Below are 14,722 nucleotides of genomic sequence, written 5' to 3'. Positions count from 1 at the left end.
ATAGATATACATACCAACCATTACTTGGAATTATAACAATCCTGGGGTATCGATGTAGATTTGCCATACTGATATTCGGAAGCCTGGGCCATGTGCATAAACTGACCATGAGTGGCCTAAGAATAGCTGGCATGACAAAGAGCAAAGCCAAACAACTTGCTAAATATTGCTCTAGTTTCGGCTGTTATAGGCTGTTTGTCTGTGTGGAGGAGGAGGCGCCATATGTATCTTTGAGTAAACATGAACTGTCGACCCTGTCAGTTTCCTTGAGACAAAGAGATAAAAAAAACAATTGTGGAATTAAAGTCTCACCTGTGACCTGACAGCGCTGCTGAGAGAGAGAGAGAGAGAGAGAGAGAGAGAGAGAGATTGTGGTTTAGACTAGCCTACTGGTTTTAAATATGTCCCCCATAACACTATAAATAATTATACTTAGCATGATGTGTATAATATTGCATTAGGTGTGAGGTCTCATCACTGACATGTGGCCAACTACTTAATCATCTTCTTTACAAACATATACAACAACTCTGGTTAACAAACTGACCTCCCACTATGGGCATTTTGGTGTAGAGCACATCAAAGCCTTCTACAAAAACCTAGGTGTGTGTAAAGATTTTAAACTGGTTATGGTAACAACAGACGAGGTACTTAAAAAAGTAGTGCCCTCCAACCCAACAAGTCCACTGGCCATGACAATATTCCCTCCAAATGTATCTGAGACTCAGCCATCTATATAGCTCCAATCATCACCCACATAATAAACCTCTCCATCAAACAGGGACAGGTCCCCCCAAGATTTCAAACTTCCCCTCCAGCACAAGAAAGGGAGCAAATTAGACCCTGGCAACTACTGGTCAACAAAAACACCTTGAAGACCCTTACAGGAGCCCTCGTACAAGGTTTCTTCGACTATATGCACCTCTTGGTACCAACAAGTCTCCAAACTTCCCAAAACAAACTGGTCAGGCGTCAGGCTACTACTTGAGGGGTGCAAGAGGTGATGCTTTCAAGTTTCATCTGGTTTGTTTGGAATCAACTTCAACGGAAATCTCGGAGGATGTCCTTGTATAGGCATATATACGCCACTCTCAGTATACCTGTAGTGTGTAGGCTACTGTTGACTGCACTCTTCAATGCATTCCATGACACATTTGGCTCCAGTTTGCCTCAGGCTCTCAGTTCATATATACGGTACCTCCCTCCTCGCCTGCCAGTAAAGCTTGTTAGTAGCCTACAGAACATTACCTGACCTGAGGCTGTGAGAGCATGTGGGGTGTGTTTACTGATTCCCACTTGTCTGTCTGTCTCTATATAGCTAGCGCAACCCTGTCTCCTAGCCACAGTGACTGAGGAATTCATTGTGAACAGCTGCCTGAGAAAACGAATCTGATTCCGACTAATGTATCAACTTAACTGAACACAACAAAAATCAACTCAATTGAATTCTATAGATATTAGATAATAGTGATTTGGTTAAATTACTTAATTCTCAGATCTGCTATAGACTTCATGGTAGGATAAGCTAGATAGGGTAGTAATAGGATAACCTAGCTATTACTGATTTTCGGGACAATTCGGAACCGGGCTTCCATCCCAGGACAACACCACGAGCTCGCAGCGGCAGCACTGTGTCAGGTGAGACTTTAATTCCACTATTGTTTTTTGTCTCCACCAGATATTTCATTCATATCATTTATGTTTTTAGATGATGCATAACGGAATTCCCGTAGGTTTTAGGGTGTGCCCTATATAACTATAACTGCTCCCTTGAAGAAGAAAAAAAGCCAGACGGTTTCGTTTTCGTGTATCTGGACCGTATAAGTATTATGGATTTTTGCTGTATTTAACGGGTAAAGCTGTCTTCTTATTAAATATTTAGTACCATTGCACTAGATTTGTGGTTCTCAAACCTATTGATTTAAAGGACCCCGTCATTTTAGGATTTATAGACCTGTTGTAAGGGTCCATTTGGAACCCCTTCACGGAAGCCTGGTGGCCTCCTGAGTTTGAGAACCACAATTACCACATACCCCAAATCAATTTTATGAGCTCATGTGAACTTAGTGGCAAATGTCTTTTGATTGATTGAATTCTAGTCGTGCGTGCGTGCGTGCATGCGTGCGTGCGTGTCTCTCAATTCTCTCTCTCTCTCTGCTAAATAACTATCTGTGTATTTGTTTATGTGAAATGTCGTATATTGGCGCCCAGACATAGGCATTATACAGTAGGCATATATATATAGATAAATAGATTTGGGGACACAATCTGGGGTAGAGATGTGGAGAGACCCAGTAATCTGACTGCCTCCAACTAAAACATCTGGATGAACTCAATTTGGGCATGCAAAGGGATCATTTCACAAACCAAGCCACCCTTCCCCCTCGGAGGTAGAACAGAAGTTAGTAGCCTACTATGTTAAGATGGTTTCTGTTCTCAAGTCATAAATACATGGAGAAACACCTGTATTTACATCCACAACACAATGTTATATGCTATGTCATGTATTTCACATTGAGAGATGAGGAGTTGTTTAGATGCAGATTCACGTAGCCCATGTTTAAAGTGAGCCTATTCTTAAGATATGGTATGAGCATTGAGTGATACTAAGGGGAGAGATAAGGAATGCTCTGTCCAGGCCTGGGTCATACAGGTCACATCTGGGTGATATTAGGGTTTGAGATACACACACACATTTCTAAGCACACACACATCTGAACACACACACACACACACACACACACACACACACACACACACACACACACACACACACACACACACACACACACACACACACACACACACACACACACACACTCTCTCATACACACACACACACACACACACACGCACGCACGCACGCACGCACGCACGCACGCACATGCATGGGATTTAGTACATGTACACTATCAGTATATAAAGTGCCTCGTGTTGGAATAGGACTTGGCTTTCAGGAAACCATTCCTCCTGTCTGTCATGATGATTTTGGCTGATCTGAAATAAACGATATTGGAAAGAAAGGGATGCGCCTGGACTTCACTTTGTTCTTTGAACCTGCATGGTATATTCTCCACCATTATCAACATTAATATACTACAGAAACTTGTAGGTTGAATGGAGGTGGAGCTAGTCTTGTCTGATTTGACCAAATTGTGTCTTTTTCACTTTAGGTTTTTCTATATATTTTTTGAAATATTGCTTAGCTACAAAACTTGTAATAACTTTAGTTTGACAGCTGGTGTGATGCAAGCCTATAGGTTCCAGTATACTTAATATACTTAATTATGAAATGCACCTAATCCCTTCTCTTTTCCTGCAATTACTCTTTAGATCACCTATGGCACCCGAACACTCCTCTACCATCGACTACGACGACTACGACAATTATACGTTATGTGAATATGGAGATACGTTATGTGAATATGGAGATCATGGATCCGTATACTTTCTTCCAGTGCTCTATTCTCTCTTCTTTGTCCTGGGAATTCTAGGGAATGTGTTTGTCCTCTGGGTCAAAATATTTGAGGAGCGGATCCGTACCATGACTGATGTGTGCCTCCTCAACCTGGTCTTTGCTGACCTTCTCCTAGTGTGCTCCCTTCCCTTCCTAGCCCACCAAGCATGGGACCAGTGGCTGTTTGGGGAAGCTATGTGCAAAGTGGTACTCGGCGTTTACCTTATTGGCTTTTACTGCGGGATATTTTTCATCATCGCGATGAGTGTTGACTGGTATCTGGCTATAGTGCATGCAATTTCTTCACATGAAACACGAACACGTTCTGTTGGAAAGATTGTAGCTGCTGTTATATGGGTTGCTGGATTTCTCGCCTCTTTTCCAGAACTGATTTTTCTTCAGGTACAGACGTTACCATATTCGAGCAAACAATTCTGTGCTCCCTTATACACCTCTGAAAAGGTACCAATGCACTTCTGGGCTATCTTCGGCCTTTTCAAAATGAACATTCTAGGCTTGCTGATTCCGATAGCCATCATGGGTTTTTGCTACACCAGGACAATTTGTGTGCTCCGACAGAGCCAAACACCCATGAGACATAACGCAATCCGCTTGGTCCTTGTGATTGTAGCTGCGTTTTTCTGCTGCTGGACGCCCTATAATATTGCTTCATTCTTCAAAGCCTTGGAGTTGCTTGATGTTTATACAGAATGTAACAGCAGCAAGGCAATCAGATTGACTTTACAAATCACAGAGGCCCTTGCTTACTCTCACGGCTGTCTCAACCCCCTCCTGTATTTTTGTGTAGGAGGGAGGTTCAGGAGGAATCTCCTTAAATTGATAAACAGTGCTCCATGTAAACTGTTTCAGATTATGACCGCATTTACCCCTCAGGCCTCAGCACAGACTCAAAGGGCCTATACTAATGAGCCACAAGAAACCCCCTGTGTGGATGACAAATGTGAGGATTCAATTGCATTAAAGAAAATTGAACGCAGCAATTCTATAAATTAACCAAATGATTGAACAAATTCAATAATTGTGTTTTAACAGTTTGGCAACATGTCCAAAGATATGGTCTTCTATGGGCTTGCTTTTTGTAACTTCAGTGTTTAAGGCGTGGCCAGCCGTCTTAAATGTATTTACGACAGCTGGCCTGTAGTTCCACTCTGTTACTCATAACACAAAGCCACTTTCATTTTATTTTCTTGTACCTGGAATGGAGTGACTCTATCCTGGCAGTGGTGGAAAAAGTAGCAATATTGTAATATAGAAATACCCTGTTATAAGTAAAAGTCTGGTATTCAAAATGTACAAAATGCACTATTCTGGTATTTTCAAATGTATAAAAAAACCTTTCAATGGCCGAAATGTAAATAGGGCTGAAGTGGTTAATGTATATGTTTTGTAATAATAATCGGCTTCTGCACCTACTTATTCAACACTTTTTGCTGTCATATTTTGGATAGATTCCATAACAATCATTGCAACTAGTGTCAATAACAATTTCATCCAGAGAGAACTCATACAGAATATACAGCAAAAACAAGTGGAATTGGAAGTGATGACACAAATAAATGAGCATACAAAGTAACAGGAACTCAAGTTGATAAATTGTCAGGTTCTTTGTCCTGATTGAATGAAATGTGTAACCCCCCTGGAATTGTATGTGAATTGTATGAGTAAAGGGCTACAAATTGAGTGCATCAATTCTATAAATTAATTAACTAGTTTACTTTCATTTTCATTCTGACCACTGTGTTTTTAATTGTTTGGCATGTCCAAAGATGTGGTTTTCTATCTGGGCTTTGTAACTTAATAATGTCTAGTGTTTAAGGCGTGGCCAGTTATCTTCTGTATTCTGTATATGTATTTTCCTATAAGTAGCTACTGTAGTTTCCTACTCATAGTAAAAAGACCACTTTCATTTTCTCTTCTTGTAACTGTAAAAACGCTGTGTGTCATCATGCACCTGTATATCCAAGGTTCCTAAGGACACCTATTGTATCAGTACCTGGAAGGGATCATTTCGTAATAACATTCACCATCAGTGCCGTTGCAAATCTCCGTAAGCAGCAGAGCCTCGAGGTTTTGTATGTATTAATGTATGTTGTAAGAATGTAGGGTATAGTGTAAGTGATATTTGAATAGAGCATCAACAACAGGGATCTCCCATGCAGTCTCTCCAGCTCTTCATTAAACAGAAAATACATTCTCAGGTCAGGATAACAATTTCATCCAATCAGGAGAGAGAACTGTCATGTCTGTTGCCTAAAGAGCGGCAGAGACAGGGAGACCACTGTTACGGAGCAAACTCTATTAGCCATGATTAAGAATATAGGTTTAATTTCTTATTTAAAAAAAAGAACACTTGTTTGCCATATATTTTTAACAGCTTCTCCAAACACTGTTAAATATGTGTGTCAGGGACCAACACTTGTGCCAAAATTATGTAGGCATAGGAAATGTATTAGGACACATATTTATCAATGTATTTTACATTTAATAAATACCACTTCTGGTGAACATGCAGAAACGTGTCGTGCAATTAATCACTTTATGCAGTAGTAAGTTGTCCATCTCTGTTCCCTGGAGTGTGCAGTCCTTGGGTGTGTGTGTGTGTGTGTGTGTGTGTGTGTGTGTGTGTGTGTGTGTGTGTGTGTGTGTGTGTGTGTGTGTGTGTGTATGTATATATATATATATATATGAATATGAGAGAGAGAGAGCGAGAGAGAGCGAGAGAGAGACAAGTGCATTATATGAAGGAATGTGTGCATCCCAGCAGGAATAGACACAACTGAGTTAATAGGTATTTGAATGACAACAGCAGAGGTTTCATTCGTTATGGTTAAAGTTTGATTAACTTATTTAACTTACTACTACTGTAACATTAGGAACATTAGTTACCTAGTTTAAACTTCACAATACACCACTCTGGCGCCACCTAGTGCTGTACCCGAAAATGTGTCACTATAGCAACCGACTGTTTGGGGAAGTAGAGAGTATTGAAATGCTTCCATGGGTAGTAGAACCATAGAGATCAAACCCATTAACAACGTAACATCATGATTCACTGATTAGCTATTGTGCATCATTGTGTCCGAAATTGTTCACATTTTCAGTTCCGTCTGATGAGTAAAAGTAGACTTATCACACCGAGAGGCAGTGGAAATCTGTTTCTAGGATGACAGGTGAGCTGTGATGATACATTCATCATTCATACGTACATTGATTAACTACATTTATTTATTCAAACACAAACCAGTGTGTGTGTGTGTGTGTGTGTGTGTGTGTGTGTGTGTAAGCAATGTCAAATGGTTCAGAATCAGAAGCTTTATTTGCCATACATGTAAACATGTTAGGAATTTGTTTCAGTAGTTTAGAGTTGTATCAACCAATACTTTCACTATTATGTCAACTTTTACACAGACAGACTATAATGTACATTATGTACAGGCTATAGGACTATTATTTTATGTATTTATTTAACTTGTTTGTCTGTTTATTAGGGGAAGAATTAGGCCTACTGAAAGTATGCTATATTTTCCCAGATGGATCCACATATGGTGAGCGAACTGATGAGGAAATAATGATTTTCTTTTGCATTTAGTGCTTGGGTTCACAATCACAAAGTGATAGACCTGTGTCCTTATCTAATACCTGAAGCTTAATTTATACTCCTCCTTGCCAACACGATCAGTTCTTGTCGGCAAGTACGTAGAATCTAACTCAGGGGTTCCCAGACCCTTCAGCTGGTGTGTCCCTGAGACCGAGACTTAAGACTTATTATGAATCAACCTGATAAGACCATGTATTTTTATACAGCAAGTGTTGGTACTGGAGAAGATAGCCGAGTTAGGCTACAGTAGATTTGCCATTTCCACAATTTCTTTAAAACATTTAAATAAAATGATTATAGTTTTTTATGTATGAAATTCTATTGCAAAATATTGTAATTGTTATGGGAAAATGTATGCTTTGTTCTCTTTTATGTTCCTCGCAAGAATTGTACGTATATTATTAAACATAAAAAACTTTAGATATTTAGCCCTATATGCCTAGTCGCGATACATTCCCATACAAATTTGTCCTCCTGACCCTATATCCCAAACCATGCGATTGCGATGTAACTGGTGCCGTACGTGACCTGACTCCTGACAGAGGGTGAGTGCAGCAGGTCTGAGTCAGGAGTGCTGGTGAGGAGTGGATCAGGCCAGCAGATCTCAGCCAGTGGCACCGTGTACAACGGAGAGTGGCATGACGACAAGGTCAGTTCATTGACACCATTAGAGTGGTTACATGAGGGTCATCCCTATGTTCCCCAGGTTCTATGTTCCCCATTTACCTCAGGGTTCGGTGTTAGGGTTGGGTTATTGTTGTAAGCGGGGAACTGGCTGAGATCTGAGATTGTCAAATCAATCGATTGTGTTCCAAACAATGAAATGGAAATACAATGGTATACCGTACATTCTTAATTTGTCTGTATCACAGTGAAAACTTGTTTTTCCAGGGTTACAATATTTTATTTTTTGTATAATAATTATACGTTACATTATCACAACCAGTGGGCCACAGCCCAGCACTGATTGGACCAATTTCAACCTGACGTTCAGCTCTGTCCCATGCAGATGCACGGCAGAGGGACCCAGAAACACCCCTCTGGAGGAGCTTACGAAGGAGACTTCAAGGACAACATGTACCACGGCACGGGGACCTACACCTTCCCTGATGGTTCCAAGTACACGGGCCAGTTCAGCAAGAACAGGTGAGGGGGAAACAGATTATGTTTGGCCAATAAACTGTAAGACAAAGACGAACAAGGAAAACACAGCCCTGTTTGGGACAGTGGGACTGTGACAGTAACCTTTTCTTTACTGCAGCCTTATCTGCCGTGTTAAAGTGGCCAAATGGGTGGGCCACATGGGGCCGTGTGCATTTTCAGAGAATTTAATTTAATGATCAATATCTACAGATTGATTGTGTTCTGGCTTGGATCAATGGAACAAACAGTATACCAATAGTATTCATTTGGTATCACTATGAAAACACTTTTGTACATTAATTAAAATCATAGTGTTTTGCCAATTATTTGGGGGCCCACTTGCGATAACTTCACCAGTGGGGCCAGGCCAGGCCACAGCAGGTTGCAAATTTTGCGAATTTTTCCATGTTTCAGGTTGGAAGGAGATGGAGTGTTCACAGACACACAGGGACTGGTCTGGGTGGGAGAGTTCCACGGCAAAGCAGCACTGGGTCTCAGGCTGCAGCACAACATGGAGTGAGGGAGCATCAAGCCTCGTTCATACTTGGAGGATATCAGAAGTGGGGGAAGAAGTACTCAAATTTTTGAGCGGCTTTGTGTGTATGTCTGTCTCTGAGTACGACCCATTGAACCCTGTCTGAGTAGTGAGTACAACCCATTCACCTCTGTCTGAGTACGACCCATTGAGCCTTGCAGCCGATTGCCACACACACACACACACACACAGTCTGTCTGTTTCAGTTGGTTAGATCGTGGTGCTAATAACACCAAGGTCCAGGGTATGTATGGAGTGAGTGATTTGTGAATTGTGACAGAAGGGTACAAGCAAGAGAAGATATAAGACAGACAGCTGTGAGAACAGCCATGCTGTACGGCTTGGAAACAGTGGCACTGACGAAGACACAGGAGCTGACAATTGTCATTAGGAGTGACAAGGATTGACAGGATCATAAATGACATGAGATAAAAAAGGATAAGACAAGACCGTCCGTCTTGTCTTATCCTTTTTTATATGGTTGAGATGTTTTGTGCAGAGGAGAGATGAGGTACCCCTCACCTGAGGAGAGGTAGATGAAGGGGAAGGCCTAATGAGGTTTATGGATGCAGCGAGAGGACATGCAGGTGGCTGGGGTGACCGAAGATGCACAGAACAGAAACAGATAGAAACATATGATTCGTTATTAGAAGAATAAACACACGTATGTCCCAAACTATATGAATTAACTTGCACAAATTTGTTTTCAATGTCCTACCACTGTTACCGGGACACTGAAAACGGCAACAGTGATGGCTTACTGTAGAATATTGCTGTGAATTTGTTTATACATTGTTAATGAAGTGACTTGGGCTTTAAGGTTCTCATTCCAAACCAATCTGAACAAATAGGCCTACCTAATATAATGAAATACAGAAAATAAATACAAGTCAGATGCATAACAGTTGAAATAGCCTTTAATTACGTCCATAATAATTGCAGACCACAAAAGAAACAAACTGGTTGATGATAGCATAGAAGGAATGCCTGTCTGTGGACCTTTCACACACACAGGATCACAAACCCTACAACATTTCAGTCAAATGTTTACATTTTACACACCGTTTTATTACTATATTTCTTCATGCAATTGTCTTCTGCCAATATTTATATAATATATAAAATAACTGATTGAAACAACTCGGTAGGTCTTAACAGAAAATATAAATGTTGAGGATGGCCCCTTAACTCCGAGTTTACAAATGGAACTAAATGGACCCATAACTATGTATCAATGTATGAATAGTTCATGTGATGATGGCCTGCTCACTGGAGCTTTCAGAGGCCTGACAATAACTTTATTGATGGCGTGAGGCTGCCACATAGTGGACTACAATTGTAACCACCATGTAAGTACACTCAGGAGTTGACAGTTTTGTAACTGCCATGTAGGACTCAAATGGAACCAAATGAGCCAGGGTCAATTTGGTTCCATTTGACACTTGTAGGGGTCCTTGAAATTAAAAACTTTGAGAACCACTGTGCTACACTAAATGGAACAGAGCCTAGTTAGTATAATTGGTAAGGAAGAGGCCCACTTTATTTACAGCAGTAAATAAGAGCCTATTTCTATCACCATGCACCTTACCAGTAGGTGAGGTTGTGACAATGCACATCTCAGTTGGTAATTCACAGCTAGCAGATGACGTTCTCCAAATATTTTTCCCCCCTTCAAGCAGACACCAGCAGCAAAATGGAAAAAGATTCTCAGTGGCACGGTGGAGCCCACTCCAATCCAAACTATGTTGTGTTATTAATATTTATCATTGTGATTCCAGACTTTTCAGGACAACCTGTAGATCATATATCCCCCGTTCGGTTCTCCATTAGATGGCAAAGAAACACCTGTGTGCGTGTGCCCCTCTCCAGTTCAAATACTGGATATTGTCCGTGGCTGAGAGCCAAAATTGGATCATTTTTATCACCCTACTCTCATTCCACATCTGCCATTTCCACATCCACCTGGGATCCAACCCCTTTCTTCTTTTTGGCTGGCACAGATAAAGAGGCCTCTTTCTTTGGTTGCATTACTGGCTCAGCTATGGAGGCAAGACAGAAAGCAGAAAGAAAAAAATAATAAATAGAGTGTGAATTAGAGTGTGCAGCCAGGCACCAGACTCACAAGTCAAATCTCTAAACACTAGCGGCCATTTATAACTACATTTGTGCTGCTAAATAGGAGTGTGCCAGTGTGCATTGCTAAAACTGGATGGAAACAATTTGGGGAATCCACTGGTTCTTCCTTACCTTCCTTTTCCCTTTCCATGTGGCGCAGCTGCTTAAGAAGCTTGTTTTTCTTCTTCCCAGATAAGGTGATGTTGGCTCTTGGACTAGTTCTGAGGGCGAAACACAACACACTGTTAGGCTACCGTATAGGAGTCAGGTCAAATATGAACAATATGGGCCCGGGCAGCTAGTGTAGCAGTCCAGACAACTAGGACGACACACCCACCCACATTTCCTGACAACATTTTTCAAGAGAGCACATTCGGAATTAGGAAAACACTGGACGAAAATACTACTACACAGGAAAGTGACATTCCACTATTTTGTTTTACTGGTCGTGACCCACAAGAGGCTCTTGGCCATTCACTGGACACCCGTGATGGAACTGGGGTACACACTGATATAATCTATCAATGCCACATTGGTATCAAACATATCTAAAAAGAATCCTGATTATTTTTAGTTACCGACATTGATGATGCAATAATAATGTGACTGTCAATGGCTTTGTAGTTCTCAGAGCAGCCAGTGCGCCTCTTTAAGAGCACCAGTTGTTAGTGGGGAGGGGTCGTACCATCAACTTTTCACCATTCAGCAATTACTTCAATATAAATATAATAATGTAATATATCTGAATTAATATTGTGCATGGCAATCATTCCCACAAGTGTGTGTGCGTAATAATAATAATAATGAATTGCATTTTTATAGCGCTTTTCCCAAGTGCTCAAAGCGCTTTACAATGGTTAATTCATTATACATTGGGAGGTAAAGAGGCGAACAGTTGACGCCAGTGTCCTCACTTCCCACATTCACACACCAATGGTGGCGAGCTCACACCGACTCATTGGAGGTAATGTAGGGTTCAGTGTCTTGCCCAAGGACACTTGGACATGTGGACAGGAGGAGCCGGGATTCGAACCGGCGACCCAGGGATCATTGGACGACCTGCTCTACGACCTGATCCACAGCTGCCAGTGGTGTGTGTGTGTGTGTGTACTGAACTGTATGCATTTAGTAAGATGTCAGCATTACGTACATTCTTTTCTTCAGATGGTGAGCAGTGATCAGGCCCTTGTCAACCACAGCTCCAACTATCTGGTGATTCCTCCTCTTCTGTTTGCTCAGCACTCTCCGCCGCTTGAACAGATTCTTGCCCAGCTCCTGCAAGAACATAGAAGATGTACACATGATGTGCTTCTCAAACATGTTCTCTGACAACCCAGAGGCATCTTTTCAGAAAAAAATGAGTCACCTTTTAAAGGCCCATTAGCCGTGGTGAAGAGCAAACCACCGCTCTCCCCAGCCCCTTCTCTCTGTTTTTACTCGTCATGGTGGTCACCGAGACTCCCTCCGGCCAATTTGATTGGTATAGAATCCGACGATTTTGCAAGTGATTTTTTGTGTAATGTAATAACGGTCCTTATGTCACTTTGACTGATTGAATGCTTTATTACAGTGGTTTTCAACCAGTGGTCCTTGAGGGGGTTCAAGGTGGTCTACAGGTAAATGATGGAAAGCTGGTAAACATATGGACCCTTATAGATCTTTAACTCTTAAGAGAGATCTATACTTTGCCTGTTATCTGTGGTACCACATGATTAATACAGCATAGAATTGTGGACAAAATCTTACCCAACGTTTATGTTGATGACCCCGGGTCCTTGAGGGAGTTTCAGGGGGTCCCCACCCAGCTAACCAAATGGACCCTTATGGGTCTGTAACTATGAGTGTACAAATGGAACAAAATGGACCCCGGGTCCATTATGGTTCCATTTGTACACTCTCAGAGTTAAATTAACATTGATTTTACAACATAAATTGGGGGTCCCAGAGATAGAAATGCAATTAAATGGGGGTCCGTAGACTAATGCATCATGCATGTCAAACTGGGGGGTCCTAATTGAAATAAAACTGTTTGAGAATCACTGCTAGAGCCGTAGTGAAAATCTTCTCTTATTGGGTCCCTGGCATATCTCTTCAAGGGTCAGCGGGCTAATTAGTGTCAATTTGGGGGTCCTTGACATGAAAAAGTTTGGGAACCACACCACTTAGCTCTGGACTGGTCCATAGGTCTAATGCCGTTGAACTGCATTAGAGGCAGAGCTATGAACCACACTGAGCTAGAGCTAGCATGGATGCTAACAGCTAACCATCAGGAGTTTATTCAGGCTCAGTCAGTCAGTCTCATCAAATACCACCAGTAATTTAATGTAGCGTTACATATCATTGTTTATTATAGTATTACTATTTAATCTCTTACTTACTGTCTTGGGTCTGTTGAGTCCTGCTGGGGGAACCATGCTTGTTGTTAAATGACTGTTTGATTCACGTGGTGGCTCGTTGGAGTCGAGAGTCGAGAGCCTATGGTCGAGAGGAACTTCCTTCCGGGTGTAATTCTCATTGGCTGTTATCGGAAGACGGACCACCAGTTTCTCAACTTCTGGTCCGGGGACCACCCATAGAGTTAGTTGGACCACCACCACCAGACCAGTCACAGTGGCCCACTTTGCTGTTTTAATTAAGATTTAAACTCTCTCTAGCTCAGTGGTTCCCAAACATTTTCATGCAAAGGACCCCCTCACGGACCCCCATTTGAAGAGGTATGCCAGGGGCCCCCATAAGAGAAGATTTTTAGGGCTCTAGCAGTGATTCTCAACCCGTTTAATTTCAAGGACCCCCAGTTTGACATGCATTAGTCTACGGACCCCCATTTAATGGCATTTCTATCTCTCAATTTATATTGTAAAATCAATGTAAATTTCTCTGTGTACAAATGGAACCAAATGGACACGTTAGGGTCCATTTGGTTCCATTTTCACACTCTCAAGAGTTACAGACCCATAAGGGTCCATTTGGTTCCTAACTATCATTTAGCATGGGGACCTCCTGGAACTCCTTGAGACCCCTTGCGGTCCCCGGACCCCACTTTGGGAACCACTGCTCTAGCTAATAATCTAATCAATTAGCGAGTTTAAATCCTAAAATAAGCGTGTGCAACAAATGGAACTTTTATTTTGATGTAATACTAATTATTATTATTATTAATAATAATCCTAGGACCCCAATCTATCCTGTAAAATTCTGTGTTCATTTAAATTTTAACTCAGTGTACAAATTGGAACCAAGGGCTGACAATAACATTATTGACGGAGTAGGGCTGCCATCTAGTGGACTACACTTGTAACTGCCATATAGTGTTACCTTGGAAATGGAAATCACTTTTGACAACTGTACAGCATCCACTATCCAGCATTTGTTTTGCACGAAAAACACTCATTGGGCTAAAAACGGCATCACATGTTTTTCATGCAAAACAAATGCTTGCAGTTGCAATGGATTCAGAATCATGAATAAAACTATGACCCCTCACATTCTATTTCAAGTTGAAATATATTTTGTAAATTTTGCCTAATGCCTGCATACCCAACTTTCAGTAGCTGTCACAGATTCCCCTAGGCATAGGGAAACTGAATTTCAGTCTTTGTGAGACACCTTTACAAACACATTGGTGAAGAATTGTATTAAGGAATTCATTACCAGTATTATGCGTTGTTACAGAATCCAATCCAGTTAGCTCTCCATTCCAAAACAAATACATTAGTCCGTTGGGAGTCATTTGACTTTGACTAAATGTTTCTTTTACCTACCCATTTTCCTACCATGTTTTTGCATCTATTAAAAAAGGTTTGCCTCAGCTCATTTAAGATAGAAATAAGATGGAACTCATTCTCATATCACG

General features: G+C 41.3%; 2 protein-coding genes across 2 annotated transcripts; one reads left to right on the top strand and one right to left on the bottom strand.

Moving 5' to 3' along the window:
* Nucleotides 1–3,421: 3,421 nt before the first annotated feature.
* On the top strand, nucleotides 3,422–6,596 carry LOC308310977 (C-C chemokine receptor type 4-like; the record flags this gene model as incomplete). Its single annotated transcript, XM_080757470.1, has 2 exons — nucleotides 3,422–4,313; nucleotides 6,580–6,596. The coding sequence occupies exons 1-2, from the start codon at nucleotides 3,545–3,547 to the stop codon at nucleotides 6,594–6,596; spliced, it is 786 nt and encodes a 261-aa protein (XP_080613596.1). The 5' UTR covers nucleotides 3,422–3,544.
* Nucleotides 6,597–9,653: 3,057 nt separating this feature from the next.
* c4h11orf98 (chromosome 4 C11orf98 homolog) lies at nucleotides 9,654–13,372 on the bottom strand. The gene is made up of 4 exons (XM_080757566.1): nucleotides 13,248–13,372; nucleotides 12,020–12,144; nucleotides 11,002–11,090; nucleotides 9,654–10,793 (listed from the first exon to the last, which is right to left on the bottom strand). The coding sequence occupies exons 1-4, from the start codon at nucleotides 13,281–13,283 to the stop codon at nucleotides 10,687–10,689; spliced, it is 357 nt and encodes a 118-aa protein (XP_080613692.1). The 5' UTR covers nucleotides 13,284–13,372; the 3' UTR covers nucleotides 9,654–10,686.
* Nucleotides 13,373–14,722: the final 1,350 nt, after the last annotated feature.

Source organism: Protomyctophum bolini (genome assembly GCF_963924005.1).
Source record: "Protomyctophum bolini genome assembly, chromosome: 23".
In the NCBI taxonomy this organism is placed as follows: Eukaryota; Metazoa; Chordata; class Actinopteri; order Myctophiformes; family Myctophidae; genus Protomyctophum; species Protomyctophum bolini.
The sequence above is the reverse complement of the archived record's forward strand: the minus strand, read 5'-3'. Positions and strand labels throughout refer to the sequence as shown.

What these genes read in the sequence shown, in the direction of transcription:
- c4h11orf98 (XM_080757566.1), bottom strand. Translation starts at nt 13,283, where the DNA reads ATGGTTCCCCCAGCAGGACTCAACAGACCCAAGACA. An exon ending in CACCATCTGAAGAAAAGAAT is followed by an intron (nt 11,091 to 12,019) that starts GTACGTAATGCT and finishes TTTCGCCCTCAG; the next exon opens with AACTAGTCCAAGAGCCAACA. An exon ending in CATGGAAAGGGAAAAGGAAG is followed by an intron (nt 10,794 to 11,001) that starts GTAAGGAAGAAC and finishes TTGCCTCCATAG; the next exon opens with CTGAGCCAGTAATGCAACCA.